At 42.0% G+C, this 23,047-nt stretch overlaps 1 protein-coding gene across 1 annotated transcript; it reads right to left on the bottom strand.

Annotated features, from left to right (window-relative positions):
- Nucleotides 1-4,593: 4,593 nt before the first annotated feature.
- On the bottom strand, nucleotides 4,594-16,520 carry FGF20 (fibroblast growth factor 20). The gene is made up of 3 exons (XM_003772811.2): nucleotides 15,636-16,520; nucleotides 8,671-8,774; nucleotides 4,594-5,687 (listed from the first exon to the last, which is right to left on the bottom strand). Exons 1-3 carry the CDS (start codon nucleotides 15,940-15,942, stop codon nucleotides 5,442-5,444), a joined length of 657 nt encoding a protein of 218 aa, XP_003772859.1. The 5' UTR covers nucleotides 15,943-16,520; the 3' UTR covers nucleotides 4,594-5,441.
- Between the last annotated feature and the right edge of the window lie 6,527 nt (nucleotides 16,521-23,047).

Below are 23,047 nucleotides of genomic sequence, written 5' to 3'. Positions count from 1 at the left end.
TACTAGCTTAATGACTTTGGGAAGGTCCTTTTTCCTCTCTGCGGACTCAATTTCTCCCTTCTGTAAAATTAGAAATGCAGACCAGATGGCCTTTAAGAACTTTCCACTTGCGTATGCCACAACAGAAAGGGGTAGGAGTAGAAAAGTCAGAGGGTCTGGATTTGAATTCCTTTCTGTTGTTTCCTACCTGTTTACTCTTAGGCTAATCATATGTTGCTTCTCTGGGACTGAGTTATCTTATCTAAAAAATGAGGAGAAGGGGAAATTTAAGGAGCCTTCCAACTATTATCTAAAAATCCTATGATTCTATACTCTTAGTCTGGTAAGGTAGGCAACTGGTCTTATTGGACCCATCCATGTACATCTGAAGAAGGTCAGAGAAGATCTGACCCTAATCACTCTAGAGCCTCAGTAGGATCACCTGGTGCTGTCTGAGATCATGGGCCATCCTTCACTCTCACGTTTTTCTATAACGTGGAATTGGCAGGAGGGAAGATCAGAACCAAATAGTCACAGCTGCTAGGAGAGGGAAATGGCCAAGAATGCCTATGGCCATCCCTCACTGAGGCACAGAGATTTGTCAAAGGTTGGCCAGGAAGTCAATACCACATCTGGGATTGGAGATAAAGAGAAAATATCCAAGGAAGAAATATGAGTAGTGAGGGTAATCTGGTGCAAATTACCAGAGTTCAGGACCAGGTCCATTGCAAAAAAAATTTTTAGTCATATTACTTGTCTGTTATAATTGACTGACTCTGGTGACTTTCAAGGAAAAAATATGATAAAAATTTCTTCCACCTATGTAATAGAGATGCTAATCAACCAAAGAACTACCAATTATATATATACAAAACATAATTATATGTATTTACATATAATTTACATGTAATGCATTGTTTATGTATGTCCCTATGTATTGATGTGTACATGATTCTGGCCTATGCACTGACTTACCTGATATTCTCTTTGATCCCTAGAATTATTATACTGGGGTCACACCCTTTTTCATTGGTTTCCTGAGTCTTCCCTGAAGCGTTCATTACTCCCCACCTCTCACCAAATTTCCTCACCTGGTAGAGGTAAGACATGGTAACAAGGACTATGTCCCTTTTCATTCTTTCATCTGCACTAGTCCCTAGCAGCTTGGAAAAGTCAGTAAACACTTCAAAAAATGAATACCACTTGAGTGTCACATGCTCCAGAGCAAGAGTTTTTAATCTGGGAGCTGTGAATATGTTTTAAAATATTTGTGTATCTATTTTTTCATATGTATAATTCATTTTCCTTTTAATCCTCTGTATTTTATACATTTTTTGCACTTTGCATTTTAAGATATGCATTTAACATATGCATTTTAAAAGCATCATTATCAGAAGCAATCCATAAGTTTCATCAGATTGTCACCCAAAGAGTCTAGGACTCTTCAAAAAATAAAGGATCCCTGCTTTAAAAAATTTTTTTTTGATTCCTATATGTTTAAAAAGAATTGCACATATTTAACCTATAGCAGATTACTTGCTGCCTTGAGGAGGGAGAGAAAAATTTGGAGCACAAAGTCTTACAAAAATGATTGTGGAAAGTTATCTTTACATGTATTTGGAAAAAATAAACTACTATTGAAAATTTTGAAAATAAAAAGAGGAAAAAAGAATTGATTCATGTCCTTTCATTGAGAAAGGTAATAATCAGTAGCCAAGGCATGCAGATCAGTTTGGGGGAACCATGCTTAAGTACTCCTTAGAAATATTGAATCAAAATGTTAAAATCCTTGCAAAAGACTACAGACATGTATTTTTTAAAGGATTGATCAACAAAAGGAAATTGACACAATCAATCATATTAGAGCATTTATTAAGTGCTTACTATGTGCCAGGCACTATACAAATACAAGGACTTAAGACTATTCCTGCCCTCAAGAAGCTTACTTGTATTCTAACGGGTAAAGACAATATTTGAAGGGGAGCTGGAAAGCAGAGGGGAGAGGCAGAGTGAGAATACAATTCCCTTTGGGGAAAAGGTGCTGGCAAGGAAGTGGAGAAGTTCAATACAACGAACATATCTGGTGTCTCTTATAAAACATCAGTCTGGCTAGGGATTTACCAGTGCTGAAAGGGGCTCTAACAGTGCAAGTCAAGAAGGCTGACTGAATGAAGGAACAATATTGGAGATAATTTCCACCCGTTTTTCTCAGGTTGTCAAGGATGACAGCAAAAGAAGACCACTGAAATTAATAGTTTGGCAGGTAAGGTGGAGTTAAACTTATGGAACAAAGCCAAGTGCTTAGGTTAAAAGAATTAATTGTTCATTTGTTTCTCTGACTGATTATGCTCTAACATTCAGTCCAGCTGCCAACACAGAGCAACCAATCCCAACTGAGCCTGAGCAGGAGAACGCTGACCAGACCCACTGGTAGCAGTCATGTACAGGAAAATATAATGAATACAAAGAATTTTGAGAAATAAGGAAGACTTGTGTGAATTTTCACAGAGAGAAGAAAGAAGAACCAAAAGAATTATGATTATAATTACATAAATGAAAACAAGACTAAAAGCATACCGAACACATGGAGGAGGAGGAAGAGGAGGAGGAGGAGGAGGAGGAGAAGAAAAGAAAGAGAAAAGGAAGATAACTAGAGAAAGGAAGGAGGAGGGGAAAGAAAAAGGACAGAAAGAAGTTTGTATTTAATATTATATTAATATATTAATGACTTCCCCTGATTTCACACACACAAAGCAAGGTGTGACTAATCCAAGTGATACTTTAGAGAAATTAATCTGGCCAGAGGATGAACTGGAGCTAGGAGATAGGTTAGAAGGAGACCTCCATGGACGGATGAGATAATTGGGGCTTAGGATGAGACAGTAATGATGAGAAAAGAGGAGATACATGTGAGAAATATTGAGAACTACTGGGATTCATTGATGGAAAAGTCCTTTTATCTGATCCTATATATTTCAAAGAAACCTGCTAATATTACCTCCAGAAACACAGAAATAGAAAAAAAAATCTGACTTTGGAAATAGAGACAAGGAGTCAAATCCTGCCTCTCATAATCACTAGGTGTTTATCACTTCTCCTCTGTCTAGTTTCTTCATCTGTAAAATGAGGATTATAACTGCAACTACCTCCCAGAGATGCTATATTGATCCAATGAGATTATGTAAATATTTAGCACAGTGCTAGCCACTAGCACATAGTAGGTGCTATACAAGTGTAACACTTGTTATAGTCATTAACTAACACTTGTATAGTCATTTTTATATTATAGATCACCCTTTCAGATGAGGGCTTTTTCCTCACCCACAAAATAAGGACAGTAACACCATCTGGAGAATCTATCAATTTAAGTATGTCAAGAACTATGCTAAATACTAGAGATTCAAAGTCAGAAATAAAATCATTCTGTTCCTGCCCTCAAGGAGCTTACAGTCTATCAGAGAAAGCAGTATATAAACAGGTTCATCAATAGATATTATATACAAAGAAAATAAAAGGTACTATTGGGGGCACTATTAGGATAAGGATAGAAAAGATGAAAAAAGCAGCATCTGAGCTGAACTTTAAAGAAATCAATGTACAATTCATGCATCAAGGACAACCGATATCTTGCTTAAGCTTCAGTTTTTATGGATATAACCTGGGACTTTTAGTGAACCCTCCTTCTGAGTATGTGAGTTCTTTGAGGGCAGGAAGTGTGTTTCACCTCTTTTTGTAGCTTCAGTGCTTAGCACAATGCCTGGCACATAGTGGGTACCTAATGTTTGATTGACCAAGATGAAGTGTGACATCCCAGCCATCCAAAGCTAGCTTTCTTAATTCATGTTTCAATGAGCCATTTGTAATTGATTTGTTTAAAAGTGAAGGAAGGAAACAGCAGGACATTCCACTGGCTCTAGAGACTGGATTTTCTTAGCAAACCACAGTACTAGGAAGTAAGACCCTCCATTTAGAAAGGACTCAAACTTGAAGGGGACTTCTAAAGTCATCTTATACCATTCCCTCAGAAGGGAAAGTGACTTAAGGTCACATAGGTGTTTGGTGGCAAAATCAGGATTTAATTTTTATCTTTCAAATCCTAAATATGCACACTAGATATCTTAATTTCCTTGGGCCATGCAGCCCCAAAGAGACCTCAAAGGAAAGTAAGCCGGTGGAAGAATTGATTTAAAAAAAAAAGACAGTATTCATTTAGGGCAGCTGGGGTCTAGTGCCACCTAGCTGCCCAGTAGGGAGAATACTAGCTTTAGAATCCAAAAAGTTCTATTCACCCCAGATTATTATTTAGGTGACGGCAGCCAAGTCACTCCCAACTCTCTGGATTCATTTCTGCTCATAGAAAGTGGGGATACTGTCCAATTCACAGCAATGTTAGGGGGAAAGTATATATAACAAACATGGGAATGGCCACCATTACAAACTCCCTAAATTGAAATGTTTGACAACCTCAAAAGTCAGCTGTTTCCAGAATTCATAGTGCTTCATGCTCTTATTAACACACTCTACATGTAAAATAAAGTCACAAGTCTTTTAAATCTTTAAAAATATTGGAAGAAAAAGGAGATAAAATAGGAAAAATTTTAATTCCCTTTCAAATGTGCATCAAGTTTAATACAAGTTGTTAAGGCATTCTAGGCCCCTAGAGCCAAAATTTTCAAAACAATACAGCAATAAGGCAACTGCATGTGCATAAAAATATAACCTAATCTATATTTTATTTTTCAAAGATGAAATTCAAGATATGATGCTCTTCTTGATGGGTTGTACAAGGCATCAGCATTACAACCCAAGACTCCACAATCCTGGAGTCCACAGCTCTACAACATAGTGTTCCAGTCAATGGACATCTGGTTTCTGCATTTTTTTTGCATTGTCTTCATATCCCAGTAAAAAATAAATTCTTTAATAAATAAATATATAAAATAAATATACGAAATTTGAAAATGTATAAATAGTCCATCCAAAACTGAACAGCAAAACCATTTTCCAGGTTGGTGGTCTGATTGGAGATCCAGTTCCATCCACAACTCTCATGAGTCCAAGTCCTATGCCATACTTGGAGGTCAAAGAATAAGATTTGTGGCAAATCATTTCCACCTATTTTTCCAATACTCTCTTCTGTAATATCTAAAGTCATTACTTCTCATCCCACTCTCAAGGTAAACATGATCCAGGGAGATTAGGCGCCCACAGGCAAGCAGAGTCAGTCAGGTTTCAACCTTAGTCAAGAGTCAATTAACTATCATTTAACAGTTCAGAATGGAGCTTAAATCCACAGCTACAGAGTGGGCTTCATCTTGCTAAAACCAGATTTGGGCAAAGGCAAAATAAAAACAAAAGAACAAAAGATCTTCACTTGCCCATCCTTCCCCATCCACACTCTCTAAACTGCGGTGATGGAGGAGCCCCTGAAACAGCATCCCATAAGGTCACAGAGCCCCTGTTCAGCTATATAGCAGCACATCCCTATAGAGCTCAGGCACCCGCTCTGGGTCCACTGGCCTTGGCAGAAAGTGGGTAAACTTCTGATGGCGCCTTGACCGGGATCCATCACGTGGAGTGCCATCTTTGTTGAGGGCCACAAAGAATCTGCGGCCTGAGTCCCCGTGTTTGTGTATGTTGGATGAATATGTGTTGTACCAATTCTCTTCAAACTGCTCCCTGAAGACACATTCAGAAGTCAGTTTCTCCTGCAAGAAGAAAAGCAAGGATCAGCTGAGAGAAGTTTTTGGAGGGTTTCTTACTTACAATACCTTGTTGATGGCTTTGTATTTCCTACCAAAGTCAAAAATCTTTCTTGAGGCCCTTGGTCCAGAATTTGACTTTCATCGACTTCTGGAGAAATGAGCATGTCTTAAGTTTCTACTCTGAATCCCCTGGATCCATACCATGGTCCATCCATTTTTTACACTGCTGCTATTACACCCTTCAAATTAGACTTTAACAGGGAAGAGAGAAACCACTAAATTCTGCAGTCTCTGGGACCATAGGTCTTCATTTTCTCCTTGGAATCTTGCTTCACTTGCCCTTTCTACCTCTTGCTCTGAATACTGATATCAGAAGGTACCATTATTTCTGCAAAGGACATGTCACTGGATTGCCCTGTTGGTCCATCCTTGTGATCCCCCTCCAAAAAAAGTCCTTCCCTAGTCACCATTCCCCCATACCTGTTATATTCTAATGGGAAATAGAAGGTCCATGAGAGCAGAAACTGTTTCACTTCTAATGCTTAGCACAGTGCCTAGCATACAGTAAAACATTTAATAACTATTTTCTCATTCATTTATCACCTTTCCCAGCTGTTCCTGGTCACACCTTGCATGGAGGGTCTAGCCTTTGTTCATGCTCTACTTTATGACTGAACTGTCTTCCCTTCTCATTTTTGCTTCTTGTGCTAACAAGTCTCTAAGGCAGGTGTTCTTTTTGTAAATAGTATTTTATTTATTTCCAATTATATGTAAAGATAGTTTTCAACAATTTTGAGTTTCAATTTTTTTTCCTCCTTTTCTCTCCTCTCCAAGACATCAAGCGATATAGGTTGTACATGTGCAATAATGTAAAAGTCCTACATTAGTCATGCTGTAAAAGAAGAAACAAAAAGAGAAAAGCTACAATAAAACAACAACAAAAAAAGTGAAAATATTATGTTTCAACCTGTATTCAGATTCTATGATTCTTTCTCTGGATGTGGATAGTATTCACTATCATGAATCTTTGGAATTTTCTTGGATTGTTGTTAAGAAGAGCTAAATAAATCATCGACATAATGTTGCTGTTATTGTATACAATGTTCTCCTGGTTCTGTTTGTTTCACTCAGCATCAGTTCATGTAAGTCTTTCCAGGAGATTTTTTTAAACCATAAGGAAAGTGTTCTTAATCTGTTTTGTGTCATGGATCCCTTTTAAAAATCTAGTGAAGCCAGTAAATTCTTTAGAATGTTTTCTAAATGCATAAAATGGAAAACTAATATAAAAGCAATATAAAAATCAATAAAAACTATTAACATAGTTATCAATTTTTCTAAATGTTCATAGATGTCTGGCTAAGAATCTCTTCTGAAGTATGTCATCAAGACCATGTATCTCATGAAGTCTTTCCTGAACCCCATCTGTGATGGCCTCCCAATGCTTTGGCTCTCTCTAATACACTTGTGTAATCTACCATGTGTTTTGTCTAATTGTGTCTTCTCCTATCAAGGCTAAATTGTGTCTGTGTCTCTTATCTTTCTATCTCAAGGAATGCACTGTAGGCACTTAACAAATATTTTCTTTTGCCTTATATTTTCCCTGCTGAAGAAAAAAGAGAGATTTTGTTCTTTGAAAATCAGACAGTTCTTAATGCATTATTGATGGTGTTGTGACCTGATTCATCCATTCTGTAGAAGAATTTGGAGTTCAAAGGGCTATAAAACCAGTAATACCATTATCAAATCTATGTTCAAAAAAAATTTTTAAAGGACTTATATGTACAAAAATATTTATAGCTGTTCTGAACAAATTGAGCTATGTAATTATGCTATAAGAAATGATGAGTAATACACCCTCAGAAAAACCTGGAAAGACTTAGAAGCTGATGCAAAGTGAAATGTACCATGTACAAAATAATAGCAATATTGTAAGATGACCAGCTGTGAATCACTTAATTATTTTCAGACATAACAATGATGCAAGAAAATTCTGAAGGACTGATGATGAAAAATGCTGTACATACCCAGAGAAAGAACTAATGGTGTCTGAATACAAATTGAAGTATACTTTTTTACTTTGTTTTTCTTGAAGTTTCTTTTTTTGTCTCTGTTTTCTTTCACAACATGACTGATATTGAGAAATATGTTTTACATGATGCCACATGCATGAGCTGTATGAAATAGCTAGCCTTCTCAATGAGGGGGATGGAAGGGGGGAATGAGAGGGAAGAAGGGAGAGAATTTGAAACTCAAAATTTAAAAACCAATGTTAAAAAATTGTTTTTACATGTAATCAGGGAGGAATAAAATATTAAGCAAAAAGAAAGAAAGAAGGGAGAGAAGAAAGGAAAGAGGAAAGGGAAAAAGGGAGAGAATGGAAAGAAGAGAAGAGGGGAAGGAAAGAAAGAAAAAAGGGATGAAGGGAAGAAGAAAAAGAGAGAGACAGAGACAGAGAGAGAGAAAAGCATTTCATTATATATCAGAATTCTATAAATATAAAGCCCAGGCCTTATTAAAGAAAAAGAGAATCCCTCAAATGAGATAAAGGGAAAAAACCAAAAGAAAAGCCTCCCTCGGACTTCTCTGAAGATGGAGTTAGTGGGGAGGGGAAGGAGGAGTGACAAGGATTGAGGGGAGTGTCAGAGATAGATAAGTATACACATCCCTGGGCTATCACCTCATGCAGCTCTTAGCAAAATTAGGCAATATAATTCAAGGCACTGAACTTCGGAGCCAATTCGATGTCACTATTTCAGTGGCTCCCAGGTAGGAATCATCCATGTCGCTCCCTCTCAGAAACCTCCCCATTTCGTGAATACCTCTGCAGGGAATTCACCCATCACATCAGAGGCCTCCTCTCCAGGTGCTAACCAACTAGAGAATCCAAGCATCTCTGTATTACAATATTATTGTACACTGAGGGTATGTGCCCACATATCTTCCCACACATCCTATTCAGGGCTCCAAAGAGCTGAGCCACACTTACAGATCCATAGAGTTCTCCTTTGTCATTCATTCCCAGGTAGAGGCCTGTGTCCACACCTCTGATGCTGACCAGTCCTACAGCCACACTGATGAACTCCAGGATACCTGCATTTACAACAAAGTAAAGATGTCTGTTTATTTACTGTGTCCTTACTAAAGCACATTTTTCTGGCACCAGTTAACAGGAAAAGCACCACCAGTACCACCCCCACACCATTCCAGCCATCCTTGATCCCTTTCCTTTCTACTCTCCCCTCCTAACACGCCAGTCTCATTATATCCATCTTAATAGTTTAGTAAGCCTTATCTTAGCACTTTTTTTTTGGTCAAAGAAACATGGATTTACATCAAATCATTGCAGGAAAACTCCAAGGGAAAGCTTCATAACCTGATATCTGTGAACTTTTTTTCCTTTGACCACTGTATTTCAATATAATGGGTTTCTTTGTAATCCTATATATTTTATTTAAGAATTTTTAAATGTAATTTTGAGGATGGATCCACAGGCAGACAGCCAAAAAGGTCATGGTCCATAAGAAACTCAAAAACTTCTCAAAAATCCTTGCCCAAGATCACATAGGCAGTAAGCAGGAAAGCTGGATTTTGAGCCTAGTTTCCTTGGCTCCAAATCTAATGATTTTTCTCCCTCACTATACACTGTGGCAAGTTGCTCCCCTTTTCAGGGTTTGAGTTTCTTCAGTTTTAAAATGAAAATTGGAGAGATAATATTGAAGGTCCCCTTATGCTCCATCTCCTATGATGATTGCTACAGTGAACAAAAACAGATTTAATAAGAGCCTCTTTGCCTTCACTGCCATATCCTATTGTTCTTCCATTAGATCCTAGCCAATATTGCCATAGCCTATGTTTAAACTCTCATTACTTAGAGCCACCCCATCCCTCCAGTTCTATGAAGAAAAGAAGGAGGAAGATTGATGCATTTCCTGGCTCATCTTCCAAACTCATTTCTTGGTTCATTGTACAAACTTCCAATTCACAGAGGTTCAGACCATTTTTCAACCTCTGACTTTCAGTGCCCAGAGACATGTACAGAAACAATTGGCATAGATGCTTAATGAGCTTTATCTTCCCCAGCATCCAAGGCACTCTCTGGTAAGAACTTTTGATGCTCCAAGGAGGCACAGAATCCTTTCAAGCCATGCTGGGGTCAGGCTGTGAGATACCCATAAACTAAATGACCTTCTAGCAGCTGGGAAGAATCAATGTTCTTGCCTGGAGGAGGCAAAGACAGACCAAAGTAATACCTAATTAAAGAGGAGGAAAAGGAGGGGGAAGAGGGACTAATAGGCAATCAAATAAAAATTAATTTCTATCAGACTCCTGTTACAGGTACCAATACTGGCCACAACATGGCTCAGATACACATACTTAGAATATTCCATCCCAGGTAACTTTTAAATTGTGTAAAATTAATGGAGTTGAAACACTTAATACAATAGCCCCACACCTGATCGATAACAATTCTCTGAACTACCATCTTTAAAAATCCCTTGCTTTACAAAGGCTAGGAGTTATCCTAAAGACATTTAGTAGAATCAACTTTCTAGGATTTTAAAAATATAATTAATAAGCAGCTAATAAGGCACAGTAAAAAGAATTCTGGATTTGAAGTCAGGAAGACCAGAGTTCAAATACATCCTGAAAGTCATTTAAACTCTGTCCGCCTTCATTTCCTCATCTATAAAATGGAAATAATAATAATAGTACCTACCTCGAAGTATAATTAGGAGAATAAAGTGAGATTCATAAAGCATTTTAAAGTAACATAGAAATGCTGATTGTTATTATTTCCAAAGAACTGTTTAAATAAAATCATCTCAGTTTTCATTTTTACTTGGAAATTCAGTATAAAGGGAAAGATAGGAAACCCCTCTTATCTCAAACTGGACTTAACAGGAGGAACTTGTGCATGTTTTGTTTGAAATGGAGACTGACCTTTTCTCTTCCCACTCCCACAACCTTCCAGTTTTTCAATGAACACAAATGCCTAGGGAATTCTGGAAAATTTAAATAATTTTGATAACATAAAGCACTTTGCACAGTGTCTGGCACAGTAGGCACTTGACAAATGATTGTTCTCTTCCTCTCTATTCCAACTGGGGGAAAATTACACTTAATTACTTCCCACAATACCAACTGATCTGAAGAAAGCTCTGTCTGGTAAGAAACCAGTCTCAGGTGTTAGAGGAAGGAAGCCCCACCCACCCAGCAGGGACACCATCACTCTTTGTGGGAACTGATAGATCAATCATCAAGCATTTATTAAGCAACTACTGAGTGCCATGGAGAAGGTCCTGGAGATGGGATCAGAGAAATTTTCCTGATTTCCAGGTAAATTTTTCAGAGGTCAGACCAAGTTTCAATTATTGGAGATACCCTCACCTAGCACTGACTGAGCAGTAACTCAGGGAGAACCTGTGTCTCTAGCCTAGATACCAAAACTCAATGTTTTGTCCTCCACTGACTAGGTCCAGCTTTCTAGAGCTTTTGGTCTGTACAAAGGGTTCCTTTCTGGAAGATGCAGTGTTGCAGGAGAAACCATGGTGGGTATGAGGATAGGATAGGAGACTACTAGAATGACAGGGCTGCTCACTGGCAGGTGCACTTTTAATATGTGCTCTGTTTGTCTCTGGGCATCTGTAAATAAATCTCCTCTGGCAGATTCCTCATGGCATGGGGATCTAGCCCCAGGAAGAATTGGGTTCAATACTACGCTGGACACATACTAGATATGTGGTCATGGGCAGCTCATTTCCCCTGAGTGCCCCCAGTTACCGAGGGTTGACATGGCAGAGAAAGTGCCAAACTCCATTGGTAGAGTCCTCCTCTAGGTCAGACCAGCCAACTCCTGGATCCCTGTCACAAACCCAGTTCTTGAATTTCATAAACTGGATGTCTGAAAAATCAAGTGTAACTGAACTGCTGGGGTTAGGGTAGAAGACTGAGATTAATCTAGATTTTCCCTAATTGAAAATGGTGAGCAATCTCCTACATATATAGGAAGGGCCCTTCTGCAATGTGACAATCTCTGGTACCCAGATTCCAATTCACAGATCCAGGCAAAGAAAAAGATGACTAAGTGTGTCTATATTTAGGTCAAACAACGCCAGTCCTTATTCCCCAACTCTAGCAAAACTCGGTAAAGACAAAACCTAGGACATGATCAAGAGGAAATCGTTTCCCCTTTGTTCTGGGGGAGGGCGGGCAGCTGTGGATGGCTGCTTTATATACCTGTACACTCCCTCTCAGGATTCAAGCTCTACTGTTTGCAAGCTGCTCTGTTTTCCTCCCTGAAGAAAGAGGACACCCCACAGAGATTTGTAATCATTTGATTTCTAAATGAGATTTGACAAGGCTTTTTAAAATTAATAATGTAAGGCGGCAACTCCACTAAATCCTTTACAAAAAGAGGCTGTGGAAAAACTTCCAAGAGGTAAGCACAAATTCCACGTAGTGGGATGTTCTGACGCCCACTGTCCCATGAACCAAGGCAGCAGGATTTTGTCATTGTGGTATCATTTTCAAAGCCAGCCTTCAAAACTCATCAAAAACAAATGAGTAAACCCCTGGGGCACAAATCAGACAAACTGAAGGAGAACCCGGAAAAGAAAGGGCAGAAGAACCAAAAGAGGCCTCAGTTTGATCTCTAGCTCTGCTTTTCTCCAAAGAATGACTCCATGATGATATATTCTAGGAAATCCAACACTGCAGAATAGCTCTAATTCAGGATTTAAGCTTGAAAGAGAGCTACCTTTCTCAAGTCTGCAAACATTTTACCTGCAGGGCATCCGAGGGACTTTGCTACCTGTGTTTTGGAGGGGTGTTTTTGAAATGAAGTCATACTCAACTCCAAAAACATTTTTTTTCCTTAAAGTGGTGCCAAATTGCCACTAAAGGTAGCAATTAAGCATTCCCCTTAGTGCCTCTAAAACTGTACAAATTGTTATTTTACAATTTCAAGAAATCAATCCTGGAATGTTTGGGAAATGTATCCTGAACAACAGCAATCTGTAAAATGGCTAAAAGGAAAGTCCAGCAGGAAAGCCATTTCCCCACCCCTCTCTCAGCCCAGGAACTCTCTGCGGGCAGGTAGGGCATAGTCAGTCAGTCTCTAAGGCCACTAGGATGATCCAAGGTTCTCTAGGGGAAAGGGGGGGGGGGGGATTGAAGAAGCACTATCTTTCCTTCCAGTTGTTAAAGTGCATTCTCCAATCACCTCAGTGCCCAGTTCTGGGCCAGGAATTAACTTGCTACCTCAAGGTCAAATCTATTATACCCCAATTAATACCTAAGCATGTATGTTTTCCAGGGCAAGTCAAAAAGGGGACTGATGTTCTGGGAAGCCAGCAGCATCCATTCTCAGGGGAGTGAACATCAGTCCTTGCTCAGGAATTTAACCAAGTGTTTATCAAGTGTTTACCGTGTAAGGTACAAAGGTGGACCTAAGTAAGTATCTGACAGTCCCTACAATCCCCTGGACTGGCCAGACACACATATGGAGCAGGCTTATCTGTCCCACAATATATGTGGCAATAGAAGAAGACAAGAATGGATTTTTACCAGAACCTGAAATGGGGCAGAACAGAAAGCTTGGGGCTATTCACCTGGAAGAGTTGCCTCAGCTGGAATCAGTGGTTCTCAAGCTTCTTAAGGGTCAGAGCCCAGAAGTCCTGGGGGTTCTGTATGAGTCAGAAGTACCCCAGCTCATCTTCCTCTGTCTCAGAGGTATATTTCAAAAGATCATAAGCTGGCCATGAGCTAAGGCCTTGAAGGAAAACAAGAGGGGGGGAGGAGACTTAGTGGGAGAGGGGGGAAGAGACCTAGTGGGGGATCACGGCCAAAATGGAAAACTCGGGCTGCTTCTCTAAATCTCTGGGACCAGAGTGCCCAAACGGCTCGACGGTTAGCAACACAAGGGTGCAATAATATGGGATCCACCGAATAGGAAAAAGATCACAAAGTTGATCTTCGGGGAGGGCTTAGGAGGCCCCAGAGCAATCAATACTGGTACACAGACAACCAGATGGAGAGAAATCGCTGCCGGTTTGCCCGAGGCGCTGCCCAGCAAACGTTCTTCGTTCTCCAGACCACGGAGAACATCAGAGCCTGAGCTCCGACTCGTCCCTCGTTTGGGGGAAACGGGAAAGCAAGGGAATTAAGCGGCTTAGCCCAAGTTTCACGGGCAGTACCTAGCAGGCGTAATGATAACGAACATTTACATGAATTTGTGAAAATTTGTGAAAACAAATATTACTGATTTTGGTTCTCATAACCTCTCGACTTAGATGTTACTATTATCCAGGCGGTGCAAATGAGGAAATTTGGACAAATAGATTTCAGTGTCTGAGGGAGGATTTGAACTCGGCCTTTCTCGACTCCAGATTCCCTGGGTTAGGAAGCCCGAGCTCTAGTTTTAAATTCGGACTAAGACATTCACTAGGTGTGACACCGGGACAGGTGGAAGCACCCTTGAACCTTAGGCCCTCCCTCCGAGGGCCTACTGGAGCTCTTCACTTCCTCGTAGGAAAGTGCTCGGCTGTCTTTCCAGTGGAGCACAAGGGGTGAAGGGTTTCTCGGAACCTGGGTCTATCTCCTGCTTCCCCAACCCAGCCGGCTCCCTCACGTGGAGCGTTTCTCCGCTAAGTTCCTCGCTCTCTCTCCACTTTCCTGGCAACTCTCCAGCGAGTGTCAAGTCCCGTCCTGAACAAGTCTCCTGAGCACCGGCCAAACCACCTATGTCTCGTTCTCTCGTTGCCCTGCAACCGCACGCTTCAGCCGACAATCCTACGGGGTGAGGAAGTTGGGGGTTCGAATCCCAGCTGCAGGAACTAGTGGACAAGTCAGTTTCCCTAGTTTAAGTTTCTGGGAAGGGGCTTTCTTTTAGTATTCACATTTCAATATAATTAGTTAACTTTATGATCCTGTGTATTTTATGCATTCAAAAACACAAGCTGGACCAGGGGTCTTTGTTATAGGCTTTGCCAGGCTACCCAAAGTACAGAGGCCTGCAGAGAATTCCTGCTCTAGAATGGGGCGTTCTCTTCTCGCGACTGGGAGAATAAAATACTCGTTCCCCACTGCTGTTTTAAGTGGTAAGACAAGCATATTGTAAACTGGGATGAGAGGATGGAGATGCGAGTTCTCACTCATTTTTTGCTAAGGGATGGGAGTCAGAGGAAGAGATTACACTGTGTTACACACACACACACACACACACACACACACACACACACACACACACACCAGCCTGCCAAACCCCTCAAATAGCTATTTTCAAATATAAATTCAAATATAAAGAATAATAGAAGGCATTTTGTCATTATATTGAGTTGCTTGGGAGGAAAGCTGCAAAATGCTGTGGCAGGGTATTCAGTTACTTGCTCCCTGGGCAACAACCTTTGTTGAGCCTCAGTTTTCCCACCCGTAAAGTGAGGGCACTTCCTTTTAAGGTTCCTTCCAAATCTGGAATCCTGAAAATCTCAGCTATAATGAGCTCTCAGGGCTAGGCTTCTTTCATAAAAGTTTGGAAAGCAGCCGCTTTCCTTCTTCTCAAGTCTTCTGCTTTTGGAGGCAGCTTCGCCCTTCAAGAGTCTTCTTTTTTCTTCCCACACCTGCTGGTCCCGCCGCAATCAGGCAGAAAGGATTGACGGTGGGAATTGGGAGGCTGGACAGAGGAAAGCATCCAGCAGCTGCCTGACTAGTCAGTCTCCTGACACCCTCCACCCTCACCTCCGGCCGGTCCCTGCCAGTGGCCGGTCAGCAATGCTTGAAAGGCTTGGGGTAGACTCACAACTGCAGGCTTTAATCCTTCTCTATTTTCACATTTTACAGCTAGCCCAGACACACTTGTGGCTGGCCCTGGGTCACACAGCTGGTGAGCTATTAGGCAGGACAGGCGCGCTTGGGGGCTGGGCTCGCCTAGGTTTGGGGGCTGCGTTCACTCACCGAAGAGACTGTGGTCCCGCCGGGTACCCCGCACACGGCCGTCGGGTAGTATCTGCAGGTGGAAGCCGGTTCGGCAATACAGTTGCCTCCGTCGCAAGACGCCCTGCAGGTGAGCAAAGTCCGCGGGCGCCCCTGGGCCAAGGCCAGGTCCGGGGCCGCCCCGAGGGCCCAGCAGAGGCGCCCGCGGTCTGGGGCCCTGCCCAGCTGGGGGCAGCAAGAAGGGCGCGCCCAGCGGCGGCTGGGCCAAGCCTTCCCAAGAACCCAGGAAACCCCCGACAGCGGCATGGGCGCCGGCCACGGGAGCCATGAACCGGCCGCGGCCGCGGACGGCAGCCCCGTAACAGCCCCCGAGGAGGATACAGGGCGAGAGGGTGCGGAGCCACCCACACCACAGGCCAAGGAGCCAAGAGTGCGGGGTATCCGGCAGCCGCTTAGATGTCCAGTTCGAAGGAGGAAGCCGAACGCCGCCGAACCATCAGGGAAGCCCCTGTCCGGGCGCCGCAGGTGCTGCCCAATCCTCCGCTGGGCCGGTCGCTGTCCTTGTGGGGGAAGCGCACTGACGGGACTCACGCACTTGGTCCTCACAGCCCTTTACACCTACTGACTCTGGCGAGCTAATCTCACCTCCTGCCCGGATATTTATGCAGGTTCTCTTGACATATGCTAATGAGGCCCTTTGGTGGGAGCGGTCCCGCCGCCTCAGCTGGGAGGGGGGTGTTTGAAATTGTAAACCGGCCCTTCCCCCACCTTTTCCCCGTGCCTGGGGCCCCAGGGGAGCAAGCACCTCCCTGCTCTCGGCCCTGCTGTGCTACGGAGCATCCCACTCCATCCGTACGGGCCCCAGTGCGCCACCTCCTCCCTCACACACACCCTAAAGAGGTGCTTGGCTCTCACCCCTTCTCCCTCCGCTTCCCCGCAGGCCCCTTGGGGTTCAGCAACTTTGTGGTGGTGGGTTCCCCCCCCCCAGGTATAAGGGAGCCCAACTGGGTTAGGAGTAGAGAGGGGCAAATGAGGGGTTTCAAGGGGAAGGAGGGGAAGGAGTGTCGGACCCGGGCTGAGCTTTTCGGGGACAGGTGCAAGAGGTGGGAGGGGAAAGAGAGAAGGCGGGTCCTCAGGGTGGGACCTGCCCAGACACACTTGAGCGAAAAAATCAAAGCGGACCGACTTCCTCTCTAATTTTAAAGCCCTAATTCAGTGTGCGTGCAGCAAGCCGCCTTCTCTTTTATCATTTAGATACGGGGGAATTTTTCTTTTGCATAATCAAAAAGACGACTTCTGTCTTACCACAAAGTGCCCTTTAATGCTTATCTGGTGGGTCGGAACCCCAGATCTCACCTGGGTAGATGGAGGCTCTGTATGTCTCCAGGGGGTTTTGAATTTGGGTGCCTGGGTCAGGGCTTTCTAATTAACTACGTGCTAACTACGTGCTAGCATTCTGAAGTAAACACAAGGGAGGCTGGGGAGAAATAAAGTCTTTTTTTTTTAAATATTGTTGATTAATATTCTTGGATACATAATAAATAAGAACAAGAAAACCATTACATGGGACATTATAAATGGTTCTACCCCAATAAAAACATGTAAGTAATTTCTTTTTAAATAGGCAAACAAATAAATAAATAAATTGCTAGATAGGTCAAATTTATAAAAAGGACCTACTTATGAACCCTTATCATTTTTCAGATGCTAAATCTGAGGTCTGGGGAGGTTGTTACTTTTTAAAAATAATAATAGCTTTTTATTTCTCAAGAGAAATTTAGTCTTTTAATATTCATCCCATCTAAGGTAAGAAAGAACCTACTGAACACAGGGAAGTGAATCTAAGATTGGGAATGGGGCATTTGTTTACTGCAAAGATTCTAAAGCTGGAGTTGGTGAAATTGTTTTTTTTTAAAGATTAGATGGCTATTTCCTTTGTAATTCTAAATATTCTATTTGTGCATTTGAAAGCAGGAGTCTGATGAGAACCCAACGATTTTCCTAGACTGTCCAAAGGATGAGGATTCCAAAAGGGTTTAAACACTTGAAATCAGGAACATCTTGGTTGACTCCTGCCTCAGCTGCTTTGAGCTGAGTGACCCTAGACAGGTGACTTGGCGTCTCTGTACATCTGTAAAATCTGTAAAATTTCATTTCTCTATTCTTTCCACTTTATCCTGTCTAGAGTATGTTTGCACATAGTCATGTGCATGTTGTATCACTCTTAGATTGTCTCCTCCATAGAATGTGACCTCCTTGAGAATAGGGATGTTTTTCCCTTTGATCTGTTTCCTCAGGTGCTTATTTAACACATAGTAGGATCTTAATAAGTATTTATTTACTGACTGAACAAGTTCTAGATCTAGGCTCCTTTCTTTAACTCATTCTCTTCCTTATTCTGAAAAAGTCCATCTTAGACACACACACACACACACACACACACACACACACACACAAAGGATAATGGGCTACCCACCGTCACATGAGTACTCCAGAGAACACCCAATGAGCCAGGAGAGGTCTAAAGAGTCCTACAGGAAGGGACAAGTTCAGAGCATAATTCAGACTCCGTCGAGCTCTGAAGCTCCTTGCAAAGCTACTTTTCAGTTCTTTTCATCTTTCTTTAATGGGACATTGTCATTGTTGGGGGCCCAGGCTTAGGTGCTTCTTTTCCAACTCACAGGATTTTGGGTGGGGAGGCAAAGTGCTCCAGGCCCTGAACCCCCCACTGACTCCTCAGAAAAGAAGGAGACAGGAATAAATGGGCCCCTGCTAACTTAAGAATGGAAGGTTGAGACTTCTGAGCAAAATCATGTCATTCACTATTAAAACCTTGGGATGGCTCAGGATTTCTGAGAGTCCCTGACAGGGAAAAGAAGAGAAATTGCTATTTCAATCTGGCCTCCCTTTCTTTTCAGTCCCTGCCTAACCCTGGGAGATCAAACGGGTTGGCTGGCCCACTCAGCTTTCTTTGCAGGGAGGAGGGGGTGCGGTGTTAATTAATTGGCAGGTGCTTGGCAGCAGGTAAGGCTACACCTTTTCATCAGGGCGGCCCTAAACCCTGCCCCCAGTACAGCCAAGTTGTAAAAAGAGCCCCTAAGGCAAGTGATTTATTGCAGAGAGATGGAAAACACAACACCCACTTGGCTAAACCCAGGACCCAGAGACCTAACTGACCTTAGCAAGGGATGCTGGGAGCCTTGTTTGAGGGGCCAAAACAGAGATGCTAGGAGAGTCTTGTCTGTGATAGGACCCCCAAATCCATCAGAATCACTCTTTCAAAGCACATCTGTGTAAACAGTATCACATCAGTATAAAACATTTAGGGGGGCAGGGGGAGCTGGTCTTTGAACCAAATCTTCTTAATTGCAGTGTTAAATCAAAGAAAGTTAGATCAAAGTTGAATAATCCTTAAAGCTGGCTACCTGAAGTAGCCAGGGCTTGGATCCCTGAAAAGAGAGACCCTGAAAATTAGAAATCTCTGAGACACACCTTCAGAAGGGGAATCATTTCAAGGTCAAACTAGGGCCTCACGGTAATAGTCCCATTATCATCATCTCCACATCAGAGATAGGAGAACTGGGTTAGGAGAGGACAAGTGACTTTTCCTCAGTCCTACAGTGAGTAAGAAATTGGGCCTTAATCCAATAGACTTGTGATGGAGAGAACTATTGCATCCAGAGAGAGGACTATGGGGACTGGATGTAAATCACAACATAGTATTTTCATCTTTTTGTTGTTATTTGCTTGCTTGTGGGTTTTTTTTCTCATTTAAAGAAGGAAAGAAAAAGAGAAGAAAGAGAGAAAAAGGAAGAAGAAAAAAGAAAGGGAAGGAAGGAAGGAAGGAAAGAAGAAAGGAAGGAAGGAAGGAAGGAAGGAAGGAAGGAAGGAAGGAAGGAAGGAAGGAAGGAAGGAAGGAAGGAAGGAAGGAAGGAAGGAAGGAAAGAGAGAAGGAAGAGAAGGAAGAAGGGAGGCTTGGCCCCGGGCCTGGAATGCTCTCCCTCCCATTTCCCTGGCTTCCTTCAAAACTCAGTTCCCCTTCTCTAGGAGTCCTTTTCAAGCCTCCCAGCTGCTCTCAGGTGACTTTTTTCCTCCCTCTCTATTTATCTTGAATGTCCTTTCTCTCCTTAGGCTGGAAGCTCCCTGAGGGAAGGAACTGATTTTCCTCTTCCTTTGTGCTGCATACTGAGATAGCAAAAGAGAGAAAATGTGCCCTTGCACAGCCCTCCCTCCCTCCCTTAAATCCCATCCACTTGCATGTCATGATATCACCTTCCTGATGTCATGGTCTTCTCCAAGAACAATGGTGTCTTATACATTGTGAGCTTTTAAAAAAATTCTAGTTGATTTCTTGCTGCCTTTCCAGTACCTCTGGCTAACCTCTGGGGGTGTCCCCAAATTGTTCACGTGCAGCTCCCTCCCCACATGCTCAGCTTTGTCATGGGACCTGTTTTTTGAGGTATCCACCCAAAAGCATTTATTCAGCTCCTTCTATGTGCTGGCCACTGAGGATATGAAGTGAGGAATGGAAGCAATCCTTACTTTCAGTAGCTGGCGATCTAGTAAAGGCTTTTGGGGTGAGGATATTTGTGGAACTGAAGAAACATGTATTACACTCAAGTACACATATACACATGTGTGTAGATGCTCAATGGCAACACCAACTGAAGTTATGGTGAGCCAGGACACTAGCCTGGAATGGTTTGAGTTAATTTTGCCCTTAGCTAGATTGATCTGGGACCCAAGTACGGACCTTTGAGGCAAGGAGTTGGAGAGTCACTCCTAAGACTATGAGGAGTTCCTAAGACACAAATACCCCAACTTCCTTGCATAAGGCTTCTCCCTTCCTGAACTGCATTCTTCTGGGAATGTTTGAATATATTTTCATAACATGGATTGTGAATTCTGACCCATAGTACCAAGTATAAAACTGAGATCTTCTCAGGAGGAAGCAAGCATGTATAAGTAGTGATGGGAGGAGGATCAGGAAAGACCTCCTATAGAAGATGGTGCTTGAGCTGAACCTTGGAAAAAATTAGGGTTTCTGAGAGTTGGAGGTGAAAAGGAAGGCCATCCCAGGAGAGGGTCACAACCAATACAAAGACACAAAGTCAGGATATGGAGTTGATGCATATGAGGAACAGCAAAGAGATCAGTTTGGATGGATGGCAGTGTGTGATACAGATTGTAAAGGAGTTTAAATGGCAACCAGGAATTTTTTGTCTGATCCTAGGGGTAACAGAAAGTCACAGGACTTTCTTGTATAAGGTAATGGTGTTACCCAGTTGGTGTTTTAGGAAAATCGGTTGGGCTGCTCTCTAAGGCGTAGATTGGAGAGGGCTAAAGCACGGAGATCCATGAAGAGTGCCTGTGATAGTTCAGGTGGGAGAAGATAAAGGCCTTCTTCTATCAAAGAAAAAAAAGGGATGGATGTGAGGTGTGATGGAAGTAAATGCGACAAGATTTGACAACTAGTGAAAGTTCATGTAGAGCAAACCTGAGAGATCAAGATGTTAACATCAAGGATGGAAGTAACTTTTTTTTAAATTTTTAATAGCTTTTTATTTACAAGTTATATGCATGGGTAATTTTACAGCATTGACAATTGCCAACCTTTTGTTCCAATTTTTCCCCTCCTTCCCCCTACCCCCTCCCCTAGATGGCAGGATGACCAATACATATTAAATATATTAAAGTATAAATTAAATACAATATATGTATACATGTCCAAACCGTTATTTTGCTGTACAAAAAGAATCGGACTCTGAAATATTGTACAATTAGCCTGTGAAGGAAATCCAAAATGCAGGTGGGCAAAAATATAGGGACTGGGAATTCAATGTAATGGTTCTTAGTCATCTCCCAGAGTTCTTTCGTTGGGTGTAGCTGGTTCAGTTCATTACTGCTCCATTGGAACTGATTTGGTTCATCTCATTACTGAGGATGGCCACGTCCATCAGAACTGATCATCATATAGTATTGTTGTTGAAGTGTATAATGATCTCCTGGTCCTGCTCATTTCACTCAGTATCAGTTTGTATAAGTCTCTCCAGGAGGGGCTCATGCTAAGCATCTTCTACATTATACAAGAACATCCTGGGAGTGAGGGAAAGGTTATCTCTTATGTTTCACTTCAATAACAGAGACAGGAATGATGTTTAATAGTATTTTCAAAGTCGGAAGGTGGAACCGAACACAATATCATTGTATTCTCTCCATTACTCTGATACATGGGCAGAAGAAGTATGATTATTCCTATCTTATAGATGGGGAAGAAAGATGGCTTATCCCAATAGGAGAGAATGAGAAGAAGGTCTCCTCCAGCAATTTGGTTCTCTTTCCACCATCTGTGGGAGGTCATTGACAGAAAAGGCACATAAATAGACAGCCCTGAGGGATCACCACCACCTGAGGGAAGGTGCAGATCAATGAAGCCACTGAATTAATTGCTAAAATAAGCTGGTATAAATCTCCCACCTCAATAGTGGGAATGAAATAAGAGAAAATTCTGGGGACAATTTTGACCACCAGACCTGAAGAGAGTTCTGGCTTCCCAATCAATCTGTAGACAGTGGTTCAAAATGCAAAATAAACTATTTCAGCTCTGACTTGAACGTATGGGCCCTGTCTGGTGCTCCATCCCCTTTCATAGAGGACCAGAATAGAAACCAAAAGATAAGCGTTCCCTTGTTTGCCCTAGTCATGTGACAGGAAAAGATAACACCAAAGGTTTGAGGTGTTTTTTTTTTTTTTTTTTTTGCATATTCTGTGATGATATCATGGGAAGTTAAATAATTTTGAAGAGGGTTTTACAAAAGTTCATTATTCAGCTGTTGAGCACACACTGCAATCTAATCAACTTCAGCTGGACTTCCTAGAGACCAGGCTGGGCCATGGTGTTGTACAAATACTCAGGACAATTTCCATTTCCACAAAAAGTCCTTCATGACATTTGCAGACGACCTCTGGGCTTGGGGGTCTTTCAAGATCAGCTCAGTGAGGGGTGGGGCCAAGGAAAGAACTGACCCCACGTTCTACTTGGCACCTGGGTTTTCCTAGTGACACCTTACTCCAAAGGCTGTCCCTGAAAGGTTCAAACTGAACATTTTAATTGTAATCAAAATAAGTATAATTCAAACATTTTTATTTCAAGCCACTGAGGAAGATAAATTCTCAAGTTCTATAAACTTCCAGTAATACCATGTTAAAGGTTAAGGAAGTCTTACAAAAATCTAACAAACACACACACACACACACATGACATTTTCTATGAATGCCTGAGAAAGGAGATCTAATAGAAAGAAAAGGCTGTGTAAAAAATAATAAAAACTGGTAATGATTTGACTCCTTAAGATCAACAAAGTGCCTCACATTACTTCATCAGCTCTTCCCCACAACCCTAAAAGGCAGATGTTAAAAGGATCCTTCTCCCT

The sequence above is a fragment of the Sarcophilus harrisii genome, chromosome 6 (assembly GCF_902635505.1).
Source record: "Sarcophilus harrisii chromosome 6, mSarHar1.11, whole genome shotgun sequence".
Lineage (NCBI taxonomy): Eukaryota > Metazoa > Chordata > Mammalia > Dasyuromorphia > Dasyuridae > Sarcophilus > Sarcophilus harrisii.
The sequence above is the reverse complement of the archived record's forward strand: the minus strand, read 5'-3'. Positions and strand labels throughout refer to the sequence as shown.

Coding starts and splice junctions, on each gene's coding strand:
- FGF20 (XM_003772811.2), bottom strand. CDS start 15,942: ATGGCTCCCGTGGCCGGCGCCCATGCCGCTGTCGGGGGTTTCCTGGGT. Junction 8,775..15,635: donor GCGGGACCACAGTCTCTTCG/GTGAGTGAACGC, acceptor TTGTAAATGCAG/GTATCCTGGAGTTCATCAGT. Junction 5,688..8,670: donor AAGGAGAACTCTATGGATCT/GTAAGTGTGGCT, acceptor TTCTTCTTGCAG/GAGAAACTGACTTCTGAATG.